This window comes from Xyrauchen texanus, chromosome 8 (genome assembly GCF_025860055.1).
Source record: "Xyrauchen texanus isolate HMW12.3.18 chromosome 8, RBS_HiC_50CHRs, whole genome shotgun sequence".
In the NCBI taxonomy this organism is placed as follows: Eukaryota; Metazoa; Chordata; class Actinopteri; order Cypriniformes; family Catostomidae; genus Xyrauchen; species Xyrauchen texanus.
The window spans coordinates 6,131,218-6,148,734 of NC_068283.1; the positions used below are offsets into that span (position 1 = coordinate 6,131,218).

The 17,517-nt window shown below is 39.3% G+C and overlaps 1 protein-coding gene across 1 annotated transcript in view; it reads right to left on the bottom strand.

The window, feature by feature from the left end:
* The window catches only part of LOC127648066 (alpha-1,6-mannosylglycoprotein 6-beta-N-acetylglucosaminyltransferase B-like), a 206,345-nt gene that overhangs the window by 51,489 nt on the left and 137,339 nt on the right, over positions 1 to 17,517 (bottom strand). Inside the window, 1 exon segment of the mRNA XM_052132658.1 lies at positions 5,868 to 5,999. Coding sequence (XP_051988618.1) covers positions 5,868 to 5,999 — 132 coding nt within the window.

Genomic DNA, 17,517 nt, shown 5'->3' on the forward strand with positions numbered 1-17,517 from the left:
GAGAAAACACTGGGTCGTTGATAAAGTGTACATGATAAGTGTACCAGAGATTGATTTTTGAGCGCTCTGCCAGATAAAGGGACTGAGAAAAGTACATGTCTATGGTCAGAGAAAGTTTCAGTACTGATTTCAATATCAGAAATGTAAAATACATGAGTTAAATTCATGTCCAGTGTGTGACCATGAGAGTGCGTGGGACCAGATACCCATTGAACAAAGTCAAATTACTCCATTAAGTTTAAAATTAGAGTATGGTTTAGAGGCACAGCATACGTGAATATTAAAATTGCCCAGCAGTAGAATTTTTTTCGTGCCTGGTAACTAGGTCACCTAGTAATACAGCAAGTTCACTTAGAAAGTCTTTATTTTGTTGAGGAGAACGATATATTATAGCAATAACTAATTGGTAAATGTTGCACCTCAAAACCATGATATAAGCCAGTGGTTAAAGATCTGTAATGAAAAGAGTCTTTAAAAGCAGTCACAAAACTCCCTCAACACTAGACAAATGTGGAAAGTTTAAAAAGTTACAGCCATGAGGCATCAGTTCTGAAAATGGATATAATTCGCCTGGCTTAATCCAAGTCTCCGTAACACATAAATCCAGTGCATGTGAAGTCGTTTAGAATAAAAGTTTTGTTTACAAAAGACCAAGCATTAATAAGAGCCATCTTCTGCTGTGATGAATCTATCTCCAACTGTGTTTCAGTGAGGGGGTGCTGAAAAGAATCCAGGTACAATAGGGTACAGCCATCGATACAAGCTATCCTGAGAACACTGACCAGCACTGCATCGATGGGCGAGCTTCGATCCACTCAGAAAAGCGACCACACTACGAATATGAAGTAGTGTTACACGGTTGTAAACCAATGTAGAGTTGCGATTGGAGGTTAGAAAAGACTTAAATAGAAGCATAACAAAATTCAGAGGTAAACTTGAGGACTGCAGATGGCATGTCACAAACACCAACACCATCTTGGTTTCCCCAATACCCCCAAAACCCGGCACCGTTCAATCAGGGCCTTATTTGTCGCAGGCCTTAAACATTCCTCTGCAAAATCTAAGCAAAAATTATGTATTGAGGGCACGGCCCATACAAACTAGCCAGCTCTTTGTACAGAGAATTTGCTGCTCTGACTTTTGAACGGTAAACGCGTATAAGGGTTATGATCACAGAAATCCCTTCCAGAAAAATCTGACTAAAAGGAGGCAAGTGGGAAAAGAGAAAATAAAGTGAAGTCTCTTATATAAAAAAACCTCCTATATGAATTACTGTTATCAGTGAAGAGCTATCTGTTAAGAGCTGTCAGTATCAGTTCCTGCTACCTGGAAATGTAAAAATCGCACTCGATAGGCACCATTTATAACTGAAATGTGAATAGACCTTATTCACGCTAGCACCATCTTTGGCATCTCAGGCTGTGAGGTTTAGACTTACCATCTCTTCAATGGCACGCAAAAACACTTTAAACTGCAGTACAGTCCATTGAAGAGACTACGTCTATTCCTCACAGCATCGTTGTCAAAGATGGCACTAGCGTGAATAAGGTCTGTGCCTTTTAAATTCAACAACAAATTCAATTAAAATGTTTAATTTTTTTATAACTTCATTTTCAGTATGAATTACTATTAAATATAAACATGTTATCATACAACATATGGGCTATATTTCTAGAAACATTTAGATCATGTTAATAATCAGTGTTTAAAATAGAAATGCGTATTTAATTAATATTTCATTACAAAATAAATGAACTTTTATAGATAATGGTGGAAGAACACTCCATGTGAAAACCATGTAGTAGACATTTTGTGGTGCTGTGGCAAAATCTGTTTTGATAGTTAGTTCACCCAAAACAGAAAAATCAGTCATTGTTTACTCACCCCTGTGTTATAACGCCATATTAATTTATTTATTTTTCTAAACACAAAGGGAGAACTTGTGAAAAGATGTTGTGCTCCATTGATGTCATCCAATGGCAGTTTATGGTGACCACCTCTTCAAGCTTCAAAAGCATGCAAAAGTATAATTCAGAAGTCTTATTCCATAAGACACATGATTGATATGAAAGCATATAATGAGGTTTGGTGCAAAACAAAACAAAATCTCATGCATTATTTAGTGAAACTGTTGACTGACTGAGCAGCATCTGTCACCAGATGGGATGTTAACCGCAGAAAACAACAGCGCTGCACACAAACCAGAGAACAGAACTTACTAAATATGTCTGATGAGATGAGTTTGTTGTTGGAGAATAGATGCAATTATATGCTATCTTGTTTATTTCTCAATCAAACTGAGACACAGACAGAGGAGGCTAAAGGCAGCCACAGTCACACCATGTCCTAACCTGACAGCAAATGACATGCGATAAACGGTATATTTTCTTTGTTAATCAGAGTTTTTACCCAAACCAGCAGTGACGAGCATCAGGATATCCTATCGATCACTTGGTTTCTATTTTCTGCATCACTCAGGGTAACCCGGCCCGCTATAAACTATCAATGGTCCAAAAACATTCTCATAACAGTATATTGAAGCCAGCAACGCACTAGCCAGTAAAACACTACAAGATTTTGGGCAAGAATGTTACACATATCAAATGTTTTTGCTGAGTTATTGCTCTCTACAGTAGGAGGTCACATGCTCGCCGGTTCAGAATGGAGAAGAGACATTCCCACCCTCTCTCTATATCTCTCTCTCTCTGTTTGATTGAGAACTCACATTTCAAACAAATGAGGATGGACATGGAAATCTGTTCATGGACTACAAACTCATCAGACATATTTGGTGAGTTCGGTTCTCTGGTTTGTGTGCAGCTGTATTGTTCTTTTTCTTCTACGGTATTGCTGTGATGGACCTGTTTTTAGATAAACAAAACACGTTTTCACTTGAACGCCCCATTTCGCCTATGGGCTGCAGGATCTACTGGTCTCATGCAGCCTCATGAACGCACAGTAGAGAGCAACTTTCGGTCACCAGTTTCACTAAACAATACAATAGATTTCGGTTTCTCACCAAAGCTTATCATATGCTTTCATAACAATCATAAGCCTCATGGAATAATTTCTTCTGCATGTCTTCTCCTTTTTGTTCTGTCTTGCTCTCGAACCATTATCAGCCACAATAAGAAAAGAGGATGATTTTCCTGGCATTGTATCAGGATGAGTGGTGCATAAAGTTCTACTTATTATTATTTGTCTCCGACCCTAGTAGATCTATGCCTAGCCTCCATAAAATTAATAAATCTGAAGCTCTTGCTCTAAATGCATATTGCCCTGCCACGGCTTTCCAGTCAAGCGCCTTACAATGGGCCAAGCAAGGCATTAGGTATTTTATTTCCAGCAAATTTGAGATATTTTGACCCTTTACTGAAAAGGTTCTTATGTGATGTGGATAGGTGGGCTCCACTGCATTTGTCTATGGGAGGGAAGGTCAATGTTATAAATGAACTGTATCGCCAATTTCAATTATCTGCTATAGTCTCTCCCTCTAGAAGTTCCTCTTTCTTATTTTAAACAATTTGATAGAATATCTAAGTATTTTATTTAGAATGGTAAACAATCTCTGTTACATACAGTAGACCGATTGACAAAGGAGGTTTAGGCTTACACCATTTTTTTATTACTATACTTTTAGTTTCAGACAACTGGCCCATTGGCCACTTCCACCTAAGAGAGCCCCAGCCTGGTACTACATTGACCTTTATGAAAACTGAGTTTTGAGATCATTTGAAAATACAATATAGCAATTTGGTGGTAGTACACGGCCCTCTAAAGCTGCAAACACCCTCTGTGTGGTGCTCACGGCCTTTGGAAAGGGTCATGAAGCATCCGTGTATAACTCCAAGTTGATTCAGAGTCTTGGTGACGGGGCCTTAACTGCTTTAAGAGCAAGATTTAAACTTGGTATTGGAAGATGGGGATTGGGAAAGAAGTGAATAAAATGTTAAAACTATGTCTAGGGATGCAAGGGTGCGCCTTATTCAGTTTAAGACTTTGCATAGTTTCTATTGGACTCCCTCTTGAGTGTTTAAAAGACACACCTTCCTGCTGGCGATGTCAGTTGGAGGATGGTGACCGACCATGCTCTGTGGTTTTTCACTAAGAAAAATTCTCCATCATTTTATCTGTGAGGTTTTGGATACTCAAATCAAATTCTGCAACAGACTATTTATATTGGGTGATGTGGAGGTTATTACAGTAGGTGAGAAATATGCAAAAAGCTGGGTCCAAACTAGTGTAGTGATTGGCAAACAGATAATTCTTAGATGATGGAGTCAATTGGTGCTCCATTTCAAGAATGGTTCTCGAATATGGTAGGGTGGTGGCATCTCGAATATGGTTGGTTCGTTTATATTTGTGCATTGTGTATTTTCGGCTTTGACAACAGGGATGTTAATATATATCAGAATATAATCTCAATAAAAATAATTGTTAATAGCAGAAAAGAAAAATGTCAAATGGGGTTTTAACAACACAAGGGTTAGTAAACAGTGACTGAATTTTCATTTTAGGGTGAACTATCCCTTTTTTACTTTAGTTTATGTGCATGTAATATTTTGATTGAGAAATAAGTCTATTCAAAATATCAGGGAATTAATCTGCATAATTACACAAAAATACCAAATTAATTTTGTTGAACTAAATTTCTACATTGAGTGTTGTTGTTATTATTATTAATAATATTTTTGCAATTCAGTAAATTACTTTTCCTGTCCTTCTAATTCAAATTTGGTCTCTCCTTCACCAAAACAAGCAAACAAAGAAATGCATATAATAAATAAAATTAACATTACAAATTTAAATATAATATTGTATGGCTTTAGAAGATTTGGAATATTAGGCTACACACAACTCATACAGTAGAGACTACTTTTATTCTCCCATTTTGGAGTTTGACAGCCATGGTCGTCCTGTTGTTGTATGGAAAAGCTGCATGGGGATTCTTCAAAAGGTTGTGCTCCTTGGGGAAAAAAAAATAGTATCTTTGGAATGACATGATTTTCATTTTTGGGTGAACAATTCCTTTTAATACTGCATTGCAGCAAGACAAAATGTATAAAATGAAGGGAAACTGTAAAGAATTAATTGGTCTTATTAGACAAATGACAAATCGGCCTCATTCTGTTCCAGAGTGAAATTTACAGACATATTTTACAAATGGCAAATGAAAAATGGCCTTAATTGATTCTTCAATAATTATAATGCATTATGCATGTGGCTGTCATAGTGTGAGGGGCAAGACGCAAATATTCCACATTATTTATGAGGCCAATTTCAGGATTTTGGTTCTGTTTTGGTTGCAGTGCTGTACCTTAATCTTTGTTAATATCTTCTATTAACAAACACTGCATGTAGCTATTTGTAGAGTAACTGGACTCCCAGTGAGATGATGTTCAGGGGAGGTTTATGTTGGAACCAATGCTAAACGTCAATCCATTATAAAGCATAAGACAGAGTAGACTTCATAAGAGCAAACAGCTTGGATTATTACTATATTACAAAATAATCCGTTAAAGAATGACTATCGAGTGAGTTTTGTTGTCAGTAATTTCATTGACAATATAATAATTGACATAAATATTGGTTTGCAAAACATCCTGTCTGTTAAATTGCATCCGGTGAGGTTTTTTATTTGCTTGGTTGTGCTTTAAAGCTAATGCAGATTTGTTTTAGGTCAATTAAACATGATGTTATAGTCCGAAATGTGTTCAGGAGGAGCCTTCATTTGCAAATCGCTGCCTGTGAAGTCACTGGATGACTGGGCTGTGAAAGCTGGAACCTGGATGAAGACACACCCAGATTCAAAAACAAACATAGTAAAGCCATTAGGAGCCAGAAGCAATCCCGACACTCAGACTAACCTGTGTTGTCTAAAGGAAAGGCCCATGTGCTGTTTCATCTGCTGCAGGCCATGGTAATCTGTATAGATAAGGTCATAAGGCAAAGGACCAATCAGAGGGCAACTTCCTCTTCCTGGAGGCACGCCAAGGGACCTAACAAGGGAAGACAGAAGAACCAGTTTTATTGCACTGAAGTATGTGTTTGGAGACAAAAAGGAGAGACTGAGGGAAAATAAAGAACCCATGCCAAATGTTTGCCTCTTAGCATGAGGCTTTGGGGATGCATTTGGTGTAATTCAGCATCCACACACACACACACACACACACTTGAGTACACACACATTTGCGGGTTAATGTGAAGAGTGCACCTCCTCTTCTGCTTAAGATAATTTTTCGGTTGGGAGAGGTTTTTCTTGGATCGTACACCAGAGAGACTGTCACTACCAAATACAAAGCTGGAGTTTCTGAGCAGATGCTAATGTAAAGAAAGTGCAAGACAACACAGATCTGCTGCTAAACTGCCTTCTGATACCTCATTATGAATTCTGAGATGGTTTCAGTCGCCTACATCTCTCATCTAGAGAGAATGAGCAAAGGGGAATAAACACATTGTGATCCCATGCAGGTAAGAGCTCCATTCAAATTCAGTTCTGAGAACCAAGGTTTTCGATCTTATTTCAATTTTAAATGTCAAGATGTGAAAGCCTTTACCATAAAACCCAATGTTTTATAGGCATTACTGGAAATACCTTTATGTCTAAACCAAGGCTCAATTTTGTAATGCACCTAGGGCATAGGTAAGGCATTATTTGGAGTCGTTTTTCTTTAAATGTTACCAAATGAGGTGGTCCCTTGCATAAACCACATTAGTTACAAACTGACTGTCCAGTATTTGCAGTCAACATGAAATGTTCTGACATATTTCTGGGAAACAGAATATTAAATGAGAAGAATGTAGGGTGGGACTTGATTGCATCCATCAGGAATTGATTGGGTTGTTAAAATACATTTGATGACTCCTGTTATGTTCACATATCAATATGACAAATGTTGTGTTTTGTGATTCTACAACACTACTCGTTGGAAAATTAAGCGTGTTACTGGAGAAGCAACGCTATTGTGACTATACTGTAGCTGGGCTACTGTCACTCAACTGAAACAATTTGTTAAGTTAGTGCTGTTGCTACTTTGTTAAAGGGATAGTTTACCCAAAAATGAAAATGTACTCACCCTCCTGGCATCCCAAGTGTGTATGATGTTCTTTCTTCATACCACAAATGAAGGTTTTAGAAGAATATTTCACCTCTGTAGGTCCTTACAATGCAAGTTAATGGGGGACCAGAACTCAAAAGGTCCAAAAAGCACAAAGTCAGCATGAAAGTAATCCATAAGATTCCATTGGTTAAATAAATGTCTTCAGAAGTGATTATGATAGGTGTGGATGAGAAACAGATCAATATTTATGTCCTTATTTTGTTTTTGGTAATTTGCACTACTTGTGCATATACTGCATTTACATTTATGCATTTGGCAGACGCTTTAATCCAAAGCAATTTACAGTGCACTTATTACAGGGACTACCCCCGGAGCAACCTGGAGTTAAGTGCCTTGCTCAAGGACACAATGGTGGTGGCTGTGGGGATCAAACCTGTGACTTTCTGATTACCAGTGTACAAGTTATGTGCATTAGACCACTACACCACCACCACTCAATTCTCAATCATATTCTCTATCATATCACTTCTGAAGATATTGGTTAAACCACTGGAGTCATATAGATTACTTTTATGCGGACTTTATTTTTGAGCTTCAAAGTTCTGCTCACCAATCACTTACATTGTATGGACCTGCAGAGTTGAGATATTTTTCTCAAAATCTTTGTGTTCTGCAGAAGAAAGAAAGTCATGCACATCTGGGATGGCATGAGGGGGAGTAAATGAACAATCCTTTTAACTGCTCCCCAACACTGCATACAAAAATAGAGCCAGGTGGTTAGAGGCGAGGTGATCAAGTAAGAGGGATTCGTGACATCAGGAAAAAAAGGACGTTTGTTTCAGAGGCAGAGCAAGTTTTTTACATTCTGATTAAATATTGTGAAAACAAACAAGGAATGTGCATTACAGTAAATGGCATCAGTTTTGATTCCTAGATCACTTTATCCATGAAACAGGGATAACACGTCATGCTTTTTATTTTATATACATAAAAACAAAATATGTTCATAGATGAACAGAGATGAAGTGATGTGTGTGTGTGTGTGTGCGAACATCTGAAGAACATCTTCCCTCATTCACTGTATCAGTAATGAATGCAGTAAAGAAAAGAACAGAGAACAGTGTAGACAGCAGGAGCTAGTGAACACACCCACACAAACTTGGTTTTTATATAATTGTGGGGACTCTCCATATACTTCCATGCATTTTATGGATTTTATACAGATCTAACGATAATTTCTATACCCTAAACCTAACCCCCATAGAAACCATTTTGCATTTTTACATTTGCAAATAAACAATTTAGTATGTGAGCCATTTCCCTCATGGGGACCTCTGGCTGGTCCCCACAATGTAGTATAAACATGTAAACACAAATAGTGCAAAATATGTGTTGCTAAAAGAGAAATCACAATGTCTATTGGACAGAAAGAGACAGACAGTGTAGCTCAAGCTATAATCAAATACACTCCCCTAAAATATTCTCTATCTATCTTGATGAAGTTGTGCATGGAAGTCTGATTAATTTTAGCAAGCTGGTTTGTTCTGATAGTTCATTTCAATTAACCATTTCAAAAACCCAATTCATCACCTAGTAGTGCTCCCAAAGTCCCTGCACGTCAAGGCAGTGATGGCACTTTTGTTTAATTGAGATGTATGTGTTCTAAGTTTGATTGTGTCAATCTGGGCTCTATTTTCGTATCTGTATCAGGTGCAACGTTATGCACTACGTCCATGAAATTTAAGTGCAATTTTCCTGCCTGGGCAACGTGCTACTAGACTTGAGAAGGAGTGTTTGTGCTATCTGTGGCCGTATGCATGTAAACAGTGGGTATATATGGAAAAATATATGGGAGGTCCATGTAAATGAAGGGCCGCAAAGCTGAATTTGCTACTTTTGTGAAAAATAAGTAATTGCGCTTTAGGCATCTAATAACCACATATATTCTCAGAACAAAGTCTGAATGAAGTCTGTGCATTTGCTGTTTTTAAGTTCCACCAGCAGGTGCCATCAAAGTGAATGTTTGAACTTTACAATTACAATGGCTCTTAAAATGATGTCCCTGACAATTACAGTTGATACTAGCCATGGTGTTGTATGTCAGTAGATAAATATCATTAATTATACTTACATCCTCTATAATTAAGAAGCTTAAATCCAATTATTCCAGATGGAATATTCCATGCGTATAAAAGAGCAAGTCACTGAGTCCTTTTTGAAAGTCAGGTAATCCTCTGTTACTGCACAAAATCACGTAGGACACAACTGGTCTATAGTTCTGCTTTTCGCTAGCTACCAATGTCTTATAAATGGGCTGTCTTTGGCTGTTTCTCTATGAGCGTTGTTTTGTGTTCATATGTTCTTGTGGACTCATTCGACATCATCCACTGCCGAAGTTCAATTTCAATCCTCATGAATGCAAGTACAGAGAATGCATAAAATTACCCGGATGTGTTCTTGATGTGGCCGAATACTGAGGATTCATTGGATGGTCATTTGTGGGAAAGAACCCTTGTCACTATGGTTAAAGACAGTAAGCTCGTGGCAGTCCGACAGCACATGAGAGTCCTCAATACTCCATTAATATTTGTGGTTTTGTTGGGCATGATTTTAATAAAGTAACAAACATGTTAAGGAAACAGACTTTAATCTTTTAATGTGTCACTAGTCAAAAAAACCTCACTGATGTGATTATAATAATGCTGTCACTGGAGTGATAATGCCAGAAGTTCTCTCACTTACTATAAATGTGCTTTGACGGTAAATTGCGCAACAGAAACATTGCAATAGATACTTTCTAATTCCTCCTGTCCTTCCAAGTTCGTTCTTCCCAGGAAGCTTGGCAAGACTGGTCTTCATGAGAATGCAAGTCTGTTCATTCTTCACATTGAGAAATACCCTTTATTTATATTGTTTGTGCTTTGCATGCAGGATTTTGCCAACCCATTTACATTTATGCATTTGGCAGACATGGATGCTTTTATCCAAAGCAACTTACAGTGCACTTATTACAGGGACAATCCACCCAAAGCAACCTGGAGTTAAGTGCTTTGCTCAAGGACACAATGGTGGTGGCCATGGGGATCGAACCAGCAACCTTCTGATTACCAGTTATGTGCTTTAGACCACTACGCCACTTCACACATAGACTTGGCATATACTTGCATGATCATGAACTTCATGGTCATGCCCAATGACTTTGTGTGTTTAGCATAACACTGTGTTTAAAATGTAGTCTTGAAATAGGGGCGTCTAAATCAGATCCTCAATGTTTTTCTGCCAGATAAATGGATGAATCGAAAGAAAACTGTCAAGAACACACCTGGGTCAAATTTCACTCTAAAATGAAATGGAAATATACAGTATAGATACAGATATACAAATATATATTTATATGTGTGTGTATTCAGTTTCTTTTATGTTGCAGCCTTATGATAAAATGTGTTAAATGTTTTGTTTGTTTTCACATCAATCTACATTCCATACCCCATAATGACAAAGCAAAAACTTTGCAAATTTATTAAAAATAAAAAACTGAAATATCACATTGACATAATTATTCAAACACCTTTGGAAGCGATTACAGCCTCAAGTCTTTTTTGGTATGATGCAAAATCCTCTCAAGCTCAGTCAGGTTGAATGGGAACCGTCGGTGGACAGCCATTTTCAGGTCTCTCCAGAGATGTTCGATTGGGTTCAATCCAGGCTCTGGCTGGGCCACTCTAGGACATTCACAGAGTTGTCCCTATGCCACTCTTGTGTTCTCTTGGCCAGGTCCTTTGGTCCTGAGCGCTCTGGACCAGGTTTTCATTAAGGATATCTTTGTATTTTGTATTTTCTGTATTGTCTTGAATGAGCCTTACGATTAATTCATCCAAAGCAATACGTGTTCCTAGCCATGAGACAACTGCTAAAGCTGAAACATTCATCAAATCTGCTTTAGGATTAGTCAGCACTGGCAATAATTACACCTCCTTGCTTGCACTCACTTGCAGGCCATCAAACAGAAAGCAAGTGGCTCATTTAAATGAATGGCTTTCATCCAAACTTTTTTTGCATTTACATACTTCTGTAGTCTTGAATGAGGAAATGCTATATCTTAATTTACCATTTAATGTGAAGGTATAGGAGTATCACTGATGTTTTCATTTACACTTTGAGCAGTCATAACTGACAAAACTAGATGCTAGCATGTCTTTTACATGTGAGTGATGCTTTCCCATCCAAAATTTGCTGCCTCAGTCCAAGGGTGTTGTGAGTAGTGCAGGGTGTTGTTGAATATAACATATTAAATACTTATAAACATGTTCTCTACTATCAGATATAGGCTTTTCAACAACACCTACATTCAGCTTCTAGTCCACTCAGAGACCGAAATATTCAATGAAACAGTGGAGAAGGTGTATGGGATCTCAAAAATAGACTGATTGCCTATGGTTGAGCATATGGTAAGTGCTCAGCTACAGTACATTACAGCACCACCTGCATTTCAGATCTACATATTGTGATGGTAGATGCTGCCATCTAATGGAACAAATTAACACTTTTTGATGGGAAAGGGAGCAAACAGAAAAAGAGCCTTAATCATAGGCTTTCAAAAACAGACAAAAAAAAAAAAAAAATCATCATAATATCTTAAACCTATAGAATATTATTTATGAATTCTTGCAATCTGTAATATTATTATTGGATTTATTTTATTTTGTTTTAATTTTATGTTTCTGTAAAATGGGATCAATATTTTGAAATTAGTCCCCCATATATATGCAAGTTATGCTTTTTAATCTGGGTGTAAAAAATTGCAGGTGGCAACCACAATATGCAGCAGAGTTTAAGGGATTAAGCCACCACAATGTTTATTTGTCCTGTGATGGGTAGTTTCAATGTGAGTTTGAAATATGTTGTTGTGAGTGACATAATGATCTGCACTGTTTGTTTGAAATATGACAGGAAACACAATAAAATTACGCCATTGTCAAAGATAGAAGTGTGTATATATATATGTATATATATATATTAAATATTGCATAATACAGTTTTATGGCTGATAATTCAATTAATAAAACTAGTGGCAAAACGTAATTTTGGACCATAGGTCCATAAATAGTTAATGCCAAATATATCACAGCTGCTGTGTTTCTGAGGCAAAAAATAAAAAATAAAAAAATATATATTTTCCCCACTTAATGCTGTCAGAGTCTTCTGTGTTGTCATTTTGAGCTGGGAACTGGGAGTATCTCTCACTCTCAAAAGAGAAATGACTTTGGGCCAAGTGAGAACTTTATTTCTATGGGTCACTGGAGCTCAGTGAATGTGACAACTGACTAGCACACAAGCTGTCACGGTGAGCGGCGCACCGAAACATAACACTAAAATATCACATTGTTGCACCATGTAAAACTAATGTACAAGAGATGATATTCCAATGCAATGGAAAACTCAATTCTACTCAATGCTGCTCACATATAGGAAAGAAACATCACAAATGAGATCTCTTTAAAATCTCAAATGTTTCTCCCACAGATATTGTATTAAATGGAGAGCAAATGGAGAAGTCTCCTGCTGTTGAGATGTTTCTCCTGAGATAAGACAGCATCAAACTCACATATGTCTCCTCTAGATTCAGAATGATTCAAATTGTGCTAAGATTTGACAAGATCCCAAATCTGCAATCAAAAGCCATTGATTTCAATACGAATATATAAAATTCCTCTAAAATGAAATGATCTGAACTATGCCATCCACATTAAATGTATCAAAGTAACAGCTAATGGTGGACTGTTGAATAATTTAAAATTAATTCACACAGATGTGATAATTACTACTTGAGTTTGCACTAATTTTCAATAATAAAATGGTCCAAAGTCATTTATTCCGTTTCTCTTTCAACCAAAGCACTAATTGTAAATTAAATTATTATAGATCATAGTTTGTATGTGCTCTGTTTGACTGAAACCTGGGTGAAACCAGATTAATATATTAGTTTAAATGAATCTACTACCCCATATTATTGTTATAAGCATGAGCCTTGTCTGAAGGGTCGAGGAGGTGTTGCTACTATTAACAAGTTTTTGGTGTTACTCAAAAGACGGTCTTTTGAGCTAATAATGTTCAATTTGACACTGTCAGATATAACTAAAAAAATGTTTACTGTTGTAACCTCCATTCCCTGAGGGATGGAACGAGACGATGTGTCGAATGAAGTGACACAGTGGCCTTCCTTGGGAGCCTCGTGTACCTCTGAACTTGAGAAAAGGTGAAATTGATAGACAGAATTTGCATGCCCCGTCCCCGGACATATGGGTATAAAGGGAAGAGGGCATGTGTCTGTCAGTCAGGATTTTGAACTGAGGAGCATAATGCACGGCCGTTTACAGTGGTAGGTCTAGTGCTGTGGCAGGAGGGACATAACGTCTCATTCCCTCCCTCAGGGAATGGAGGTTATGATAGTAACCATGACATTCCCCTTCTGTCACTCACTCAATGTTGTGACGAATGAAGTGACAAAGGGGTCCCATTCAAAAGCACCATGCACTAGTTTGTGTTACGTGAACCGACAAGACAGGTGCAAGCAAGCTGCTGCGTGCTAGAGGCAACTGTGTCGGCTGCACGTAGCCCTCCCCAATGCCCTCAAAAGAGATGTCATATACAGACCTTAGGTTCCCAACACCCCTGAGGGGGGAACAGGTGGTACATGACTAGCATGGGAGCAAGCCCGGCAGCCGTGGCGTTTTCTCTCTCTATGTCTCTCGCATATGATGTGAAGCGGCTGGGGATTCTTAGCGCTATGAATGCGTCGGGGAAGGCGGTCTTTCCCGGTTCTATTCTTTCAGGGGGAAAAGACACAGTGGAGGCCACATCCTGCCCGAGCTATTCGGAGGTAGTATGTGGCAAATACACCACAAGGGTTGTGAAGCCATACATGGGTAGGTCCTGCCTAATGAGGGTGGAGCTCTACAGGCACCATGACCGGGGGCAGTGGGACTGCCCATGTGAGACACGGGTCCGCCGGAGTGGGACCATACCGCAGAAAATACATTACAGGGAGTTGCCTGAAGAGAGAACTAAGCCCAGAGCACCTGAGGCTCATAGTGGGTCAGGACGCAAATTGCTCCGCTGAATTTGCAGGCCAGAAGGCTAGAGAGGAGAACATCCAGGAAGTGACGCTTAGTGGCTAAACTGGGACAGAAGGCGCACTGGATCAACTTGGTGAAGGGCGCTGTGTGCAAGCGGTCGGTTATGCCGCATTAACGAGTTCTACCGGCTCGGATCTGACAAAATACAGGACGAGACCAACTCAACCCTGAGATTGTAAGACCTGGCTAAGGTATTGGGTGTTGCCCAGCCCGCTGCTCTGCAGATGTCTGCAGATGACCCAGTGAGCTAATCTCTGTTTGAAGATGGCGTTCCCTTTCCACCCTCCGCCAAAGCAGACAAAGAGCTGCTCAGAACATCTAAATTTCTGCGTGCGGTCCAAACAGATACGCAAAGCACGCACCGGACACAGCAACGAAAGCCCGCCTATTCGACACAATGTTGAGTGAGTGACAGAAGGGGAACTCAGTTGTCTTTTACCCTTGTTACAGTACAGTATATAGATCACCTGGGCCTTATTCTGATATTTAATATTCTGATAATGAAAATGACACATTGGGATTAGCATTTATTGATATTCTCAACTCTCTTGGAGTCAGACAAAATGTGACAGGACCAACTCATCGCCATAAGCATATGCTAGATTTAATTACGTCATATGGATTTGATGTTGATACTATAGAAATTCTGCCACAGAGCAATAACATCTCAGATCATTACCTCATCTCTTGTTTTCTGTGATCTGCTCATGTCAATCAATCTACATAACCTACAAACAAGGAAGTCTTAAATAATGCCTAAACTAAAGACTCTGCTAAATAAATTTGGATGACTCAATACATGCGTTAACGTACTATGATAATGGTCTACTTGGACAACACATTGTTTCCAAGGGTTGGCAGAAAATATTTAAAACAGTCTCGAGCAGCATATCTATCAAACACAAATAATATAATATAATATTGAGTAGCAGCTTTTTTTATTGGAAAATTATGCAAACAAATAATACAAGAGTAATGCAATAAAACTTGAGCAATTAAATAAATTAACATTGGATGACATCATAGTCCAAAAAAGGGAGATAATATTGAGTAGCAGCAGCCGTCAGAGTTGCATTTGAATGACGTCACCTCCCCTCTTCAAGTGATTGGCTAGAGGAGGAGTTGTCGATCAAGAATTAGTGGACCAATAGGGATGCAAAATGCCCACTGATTTACATGAAACTCTACTCACAAGTTTTGGAAAATCAAGCATAGTACTTGGAAACAAAGCAAAGAAAAATGTTTACAAAAAATGAGCAAAAAATATAATTAAAATATGAGCAAAATGGACAGGCCACCTCCACTCTGCATGCCATGGCCCTCCTGCATGTCCACCAGGCCAAGGCACTGAAAGAACTGCACGAAGGCCATGGTCCTCCTGCATATCCACCAGGCCAAGGCACTGAAAGAACTGCATGAAGGTAGTTCTGAACCCGATGTGTTGCAGGAACTGACCTCGCCCTTCGGGCGACAAAGGTGATGGCATGGGCACTCAGGCAGACATTGTCCACTATTGTGGTCCAGAACATGGCTGAATTTTTGTCGAGATGAAGAACGCTGACAAGGCATGCTTCTTGAACAATTCCATCCTCCAGGTTGGCCTTTTTGGTGACACCGTCGAAGACTTTGCCCAGCAGTTCTCGGCGGTGAAGAAACAGAGAGAGGTGATGCAGCACATCTTGCCCCAGTGCTTCACAAGAGTGCGTACCCCATCTGGTTACCACGGCGACCGGAGCACTCACAGCCAGGGCCCCGCAAATGTGTTCCCCCTGCTTTCAAGTGTCCCGGCTGCACCACTTAAACCACACCCCCGTCCAGCTGGTTGTGACGAGTCTCAAGGACGGCCCTAAATGCCCTTCTCAGTTGCTGACCCGCCCTATGCCAGGTACACAGAGTGAGGTTAGTGTTTAGAGGTTCCCCTCAGCGCAGCAAACTCGGGACGAAGCAACACTCCTCGACATGGCACTTCACAATTTTGGGAAGCATGACTTGATCATCAGGTTCCTGAGAGGTGCCAGGAAGTTGAACCCTCCTAGGCCGTGCCTCTTTCCCTCATGGGACCTCTCCGTGGTCTTTCTGTACCTTCGGAGAGCCCAGTGCAAGCCCCTAGAGTCAGTCGAGTCGAAGGCCGTCTCATTGATGACTGCCCTCCTGACCATGCTCACTTCCATCAACAGGGTCAGGGACCTGCAGGCATTCTCTGTCAGAGATACCTGCATGGAGTTCGATCCGGAAGACTCTCACGTAATCCTGAGACCCCGACCAGGCTATGTGCCCAAGGTTCCCACAACCCCCTTCTGGGATCAGGTTGTGAGCCTGTAAGCGCTGCCCTGCTGCCTGCTTGCTCCTGCATCAGCAGTCACGTAACACAGTTCAGCTGTTTTGGCATTTTGTATAGGGACCCCTAGTGTCACTGCATTAACACAACATTGAATGAGTGACAGATAGGGAATGTCTCAGTTACTGTCATAAACTCTGTTCCCTGATGGAGGGAACAAGACGTTGTGTCCCCCTTGCCACAATGCTGTACTACCCGCTGAAATGTCCGGGACCCTGTCTCGGCTCCTCAGCACAAAACCTGAATGAGTGGTTGCGAGCCAGTTTTTTTATGCAAATTCCACTCGCCAATTCTCATTGGCCTTTTCTGAAAGATCTGAGGTGTTTGGGGCTCCCAAGAGCGACCCTAGTGTCACAACATCGACCCAAAGTCTCGTTCCCTCCATCAGGGAACGGAAGCTACGACAGTAACCAAGACGTTTTGTGTTCCTTGCCACAGTCACCTTCAACTTGCTCACAGGCCTTCTAAATACAATTATTATTTAATTCTTTAATATTTATACACAATTTACAATCTTACTTAATCAAACTACATAATGATGACTCTAAGAATTTATAGATATTAGTTTAATTTTCTGTTGATGCATGATTTTCTGTAAAGCTTCTTTCTTTAAATGATGTATGTTGTAAAAAGTGCTATACAAATAAAAATCAACTGACTTATACCATGACTACCACATGTACATTCGTTTATCTCAACATTTATTAGGTTTTCATCTGTAAAATGCTCATTGTGTGAAGATCTTTCTTACACCAAAGCTGAAGCATTCCGATTGGAAGCTAGTTCGAAAGAGTCCCCCAAGCTGTCAGTATTCTAGTTCGAGAGTGTCATATTTTGCCCAGCTGGTGACATTGCAGAGCATTCAATAGATAGTAAAATAAAAATGTAATATGTTGGCACTTTTTTTTTTTGTTCACTAAGGCTGTAGCTCTTTGAAATTTCATTAATTTGAAATGGATTAAATTAAAAAATAAATTAAAAA